We start from the raw sequence: 5744 nt of genomic DNA, 5'->3' as shown, positions 1-5744 counted from the left end.
AGCATTAACTAGTAGGCCAGAAGTCCATACTGATGGCTACTGAGGCACCCAACTCATTAAGTGGCAATGAATGTTGTCACTTTCTATCACTTATCAGCTATGCGACTGATTTAATTATTTAATGAGGGTCCAACATTCATTTGCTATCAGATTCTAAGATTCCTGCTTGGTGAGGTGTCAAAGCAAAATTTAGAATCAGAATAAATCCAAATCACTCCACGAACTCAACAGGAACAAGAACACCAGACAGGCTCTAGGCTTCCTTTAATATTCATGTCCTAAAGTAGTAAAGTTGTCACACAAAAATTAGCCAAATGAATGCATAACTTCAGACAGCTATGAGTTAAAGAAAGACCTCTTCCTCTTTGAGTACTTTCAGGATTTAAAGATAATTACAAATTCCTTTTTAAGTATCACTTCATTCTTTGAATACAATCACATTTTAAAGGCCAGATGTCTGCCCCTCTGCACATATGTAGGTAACTAGGGCCTAGGTAACTGCTTAGCACCTGTAAAATGTTTCTTTTTAACTGGATGTTTGGAAAATGCTTACCAGCCTTCCCGTAAATATTGGGTTTAATGAGTTATTTTGGTTTAATTCTTGCACAAACCAAAAATACAAATAGAAAAACAGCAATCTATCATGAAGATTTTAGAAGGTAGGAACTGCATTCTACATTTATCAAAAATTTTTGTAATAAGCAAACAGTATCCTCCCCATCAGAGTTAGGAAGCCTTGTGCTCCCTCAGTGCTTTTTTTTCTTTTTTTTGAGGGTAACATCTCCATGCATTTCCCCATTTCTTTGTACAAACACTCTTCCTATATAATATATTCTACTGTGCCATTTATCAGTGCTAAACAGGCAATGAGAAAGGAGACAAAAGACTCAGGGCACTGCCCCAATGTCTACCTTGTCTAACTGTCAGAGAACAGATCACTGACCATCACATAACACGAGTCACACAACAGATTAGTCACCAGACCCACCACTACCGCTTAGGCTTTCCTGGTTTTTCTTGGGGTCACTCTGCTTCCATGCTACAAATTAGAAGAGCAGCCTGGGTGGCATCATACAGGTGGTCAAAGAGAATCATCCTTCTTCCCAGAGGAATTCCTCTCTCCAGTATTAGCACAAATAATCACCAATGTCGACAAAAAAACCCAGATGCTACTGTGAGAACTGACATGGTCATTTCTTTCCATCTGAAACCTCCTGAAAGGCCCGGTTTGACTAGAAATCTTGGTCAGCAAAGCTTGAAAACAGTGGAAATCTGTTGAAAAGGAGGATAGGGAAGGTTTTGCCAAGGCACGTATTATTCACGGATCCCGATCACATTGTGCCAAAGTTTCCATCCCTACTGCCCCCGAACTTACAGTGAGCTGGAAGGGCTCCAACCAGAAACAAAGCCCCTTACGGGAATTGTGTCTGAGGAATCTGGGGGGCTCGCTGAGCACATTTGCTTCATTGCATTTTCAGGTAATTAACTTATCTGCTTGCAGTTCTCACTTTCAGGTTCAGTGCACGTAGCAATTTTGGCTTCCATACTTCTTCTTATCATTTACTGTCTTGTCACAGACAGTCACAGAGGGAGAAACGTGAGTGGAAAGCATGTCTTCATAACAGGTTGTGACACCGGACTTGGAAACTCACTGGCTAAATGGCTTGAAAAAGGGGATTTCATTGGGGATGTCATTGCTGCATGTGCTACAAACAAAGGAGGCCAAGAGCTACGGTCCTGCTCCTCACTCTCACTGAAGACAGCAAACCTGAACTTAGCTGACTCCAACGGCATTGCCAGGGCTGTGGTGTTTGTGACCAAAGAGATGGCTGGCAGTGGTAAGTGGCAAGGTAATTTCCCAGAAAAATTATTCAATATAACCAAATCTGGTCTAGCTATAATTTCTGGTGCCTCACCACTCTCCGCAGAGGCATTTTTCATCTTACTGATGAAATGCTTTCACTCTTCAGTTCTGATATTTCATAGTTCAAAGAGATTCTCTCCCGCAATGCTTTTGGGCTTCCTTTCACTTTCACCAACAGGGTGCCTAAATCTGGTTGCTCAGTCTATTTAAACCAGACCATTCCCAGGTGTGTTTTTCAGATTCTTTTTGGAATTGTTGAAGAATCTCAGGGGGAGAAAGCTGCTAAGTGGTACCAGAAAGAACTTTCTTGACAATAAAACCAGCCCACGGCTGGTGCGGTGCTTCTGTAGCCCTCCTCTAGTAAGCAGAAGAGTGTTTTTGCATGGCTGAATAAGTCTGACTTTTGCAATGCACACAACAACAATTGCACTGACAGTAATTGTCAGTGAAACACTTGCATTTCGGCCTCTTTTCTTAGAGTTGTTACACAGGTAGCTCTCACTACTGCTATCATACACCTCTGAGCACTTGTCTAAAAGAGTTTGTCCTTGGATACCATGAAGTGGAGTTAAACAAGACTTAAGTGTTGGTTTTGGCAAAGGGTGATAAAAAGATCTGTGTGGTAAATATATTCAATCATGGCAATACATGTTTTCTTTCTCAGCACTGATAGCTCAGACTAGACATTGTTAAGGGCCGCCAAAGGGGATCACAGAACTACAACCACTAGCAGTAACACACAGTTATACCAAATATTCAGTAGCTCATTAATTACTTAAGTGGCTAAAACAGCAAAACATGTATCTTCTACCGGTAGGACTTTCTCCTCAAAGGCTGTAAAACACTGTTGGCCTCACCATGACAGCTCCAGACCTTTCTTGAATGCAGTGACTGAGGGCAAGGACAACATAATTATTAGTGCTTACCTCCTCTGGCAGGCCCCTGCTTCCAGCTTGCAGAAAGTCACACGTTCTCGGTTGGGGTGGCCACTGCTAACGCTGTCACCTCAGTCTGAGAAACTCCTTATGGAGGCTGAGTGCTCTCTCTTCAGGCACAGGCTGTGCTCAGTAAACTCTTGGAAGTGTCACTGTTTATCTAAAGTTCCTCAAGTAATTTATAAGGTAGTAAAGCAGTGTTATCAATAAACAGGGTTAAGCTAATATTTTTAGAAGCATTGACTAATTCCACGTCTGGTTCAGACCTTTAGACCCCAACACAGAAAAATCAGTGTCTCCACTTTTATGTAGTCTATTTGATTTTCACAAGAATGTAAGTGCGTATTAGGAGCCCACATACTTGAGCAGATCCGGCTAATAAAGCCTAGTATGGTGGCCCATATCTTCAGCTGAAATAGTTTTCCTTTAATACTTTATCCATGCTCTTTTAGAGCCATTGCCTGAGGCCTTCAGCAAATTGTGTGTACACAAAAGGTGTACAGAGTAGATCTAGATATTTACAAGCAAACCCCAAACAACTGTATTAATCTCACTGAAGTTTCTGCAGACCGTGTGCTTGGTTCCCAATGCTGCATACGAAACTCCAGGGTAAGATATTGCCACATACTTGTTCTGCAGTCCTCTTAGGGCTTTTTCATTTGGTGAGCAGTGCTGAAGGAACAGCATCTGTAGCACCCACTGACTGGCTGAGGATTGAAGACTTCCACTCAGTGCTGGATGTTAGTCTGCCGGGATTGATTGAAGCTTCTGCCACTTCTGTAAAAAGCTGAGGGAAGAGTAGTCAATCTAATTAACACCAAAGGCCTCATGGTTTTTGTAGGGAGTAGCTACAGCCTGTCCAAATGGGGTATGGAAGCTTTCTCTGACACCTTACAGTGAGTAGGTAGAAATACATGAATTAATCTAAGAACAGATTACAGATGTGCTGACGAAGGGTGACTGCATGTTTGCCTCTCTCGTTTTCTCTCTGCCTAATGGGGCAAAGGAAAATAAGAGGATGTTGGTCATTTGTTGGGGATTTCAGTCTCCAGTGCTATTAAAAGATCAACCAGGACACTGCATTAGGAAAAATGTTCACAGCCTGGACAAATGGCTAGCATGCAGCTTCAGGGCGTGTGAATCCACTGCGTAAACAGAAGTAAACCATATACATATAGCCTGGTCAGACACCCAGAGTTTCCTGGGAAAATTGTACTTTGTTATTTTGCTCTAATGCTCCACAACAATCTGAGACGGGTGATTCCAGGCAGCAACCACATTACCGAAGGTACTTGTAACTTCAGAAAATTAAGCTGAGCAGCCTCCACTGAAGCCAGTTGTGTTGTACTGCCTTGAGAAGGCCAAGGCCTAGCTCACTGAGTCAAGTCCTCACAAGGACTGGGAAAGCTGGTTGCAAACCATTATGAATGCTTGTATAAAGAAAGTGTATTTCCCAAGGAAATATAATAGAAACTAATGGCTAATGTGCACATGACCCATTCCTTTGCACAGTTTGGGACAAAGAGGCCATTTTCATCCCAAAGGAGTCGTACTGCAACTCAAAATTACATAGAGGGAACCATGCTACCAGAAAACACACTAACCTTTATTCGACTAGCATTTAATCACTTCACCATAGCAATTTAACCATATGATGGAGAATAAAGTTCTAATCCAATTGCTCACTTCTACTTTTTCCCAGGCACCTTAATAATCTGTTCCTGCTGGAAGCTGAAAAAAATGCAACCATATTTGAAATAATCAAAAGTTTTAGTTTGATAATACTTGGCTAAGATGCAGCTGGCTTGCACCAGTCCAATATAAACCACACAGAGAGCTGTAAATCTACCTGACAGTGCTTTTTTTCCTCAGAGTTAATTGCCTAGTGTGCTTTTACAGGACAGGTACACTGCTATGAAGCTAATTTGAACTTCTAAAAATTATTCTGACATTTGAATACAAGAATTAAAGTCTCAAATATTCACGGAAGGAGGCAATTCTCCCCCTTTACTCCACTCTCATGAGAGCCCACCTGGACTACTGCATCCAGGTCTTTAACCCACGACAGGCCCCCAACATAATAAAGACAAGGACCTGTTGGAGCAAGTCCAGAGGAGGGCCACAAAGATGATGGGAGGGCTGGAGCACCTCCCATATGAGGACAGGCTGAGAGAGCCTTGGGGCTGTTCAGCCTGGAGAAGTCTCTAGGGAGACCTTAGAGCAGCCTTCCAGCACTGAAATGAAAGTGCTACAGGAAAGATGAGGAGGCACTCTTTATCAGGGACTGTAGTGACAGGACAAAGGCTAACGGTTTTAAGATGAAAGAGGGTAGATTTAGATTAGATGTTAGGGGTGAGACATTTGAACAGGTTGTCCAGAGAACCTGTGGATGCCCCATCCCTGGAACTGTTCAAGGCCAGGCTGGATGAGGCTTTGAGCAACCTGGTCTAGTGGAAGGTGTCCCTGTGCACTGCAGGGGGGTTGAACTAGACGATTTTTAAGATCCCTTCCAACCCAAACCATTCGATGATTCTGTGATTTATGTGACAGACTTTCAACTTACTTAGTGTTTTATGCCATTATTGGGTGGTCAGGGATTGTTACTGGTTTTTTTTTTTTTCTTCTAGGATAGACATGTAGCATTTTGGAGTGAAAGTAAGCATTGCTGAGCATGGTTTCTATATGACAGAAGCAGCTAATTCAGATGTAATTGAGAGAGACCTCTTAAGACTTTGTAACAGACTGACCCCTAAGATCAGGTACTCCTATGGAGAAAAATACTTTGTTGAATGTAAGTAGAAAAAGAACTGTATGAAAGTTCAGGGGGGATATTATCAATGTATATAAATACCTGAAGGGAGTCTGCAAAGACAACAGAGCCAGGCTCTTTTCAGTGGTGCCCAGGGACAGAACACAAGGCAATGGCACACACTGAAACACAGGAT

The 5744-nt window shown here is 42.3% G+C and overlaps 1 protein-coding gene across 1 annotated transcript in view; it reads left to right on the top strand.

Moving 5' to 3' along the window:
* Positions 1–643: 643 nt before the first annotated feature.
* The window catches only part of LOC104470982 (retinol dehydrogenase 7-like), a 6058-nt gene continuing 957 nt past the window's right edge, over positions 644–5744 (top strand). The window contains 5 exon segments of the mRNA XM_010086165.1: positions 644–659; positions 1578–1838; positions 3439–3562; positions 3564–3695; positions 5427–5590. Coding sequence (XP_010084467.1) covers positions 644–659; positions 1578–1838; positions 3439–3562; positions 3564–3695; positions 5427–5590 — 697 coding nt within the window.

The sequence above is a fragment of the Pterocles gutturalis genome, unplaced genomic scaffold, assembly GCF_000699245.1.
Source record: "Pterocles gutturalis isolate BGI_N339 unplaced genomic scaffold, ASM69924v1 scaffold6981, whole genome shotgun sequence".
In the NCBI taxonomy this organism is placed as follows: domain Eukaryota; kingdom Metazoa; phylum Chordata; class Aves; order Pterocliformes; family Pteroclidae; genus Pterocles; species Pterocles gutturalis.
The sequence above is the reverse complement of the archived record's forward strand: the minus strand, read 5'-3'. Positions and strand labels throughout refer to the sequence as shown.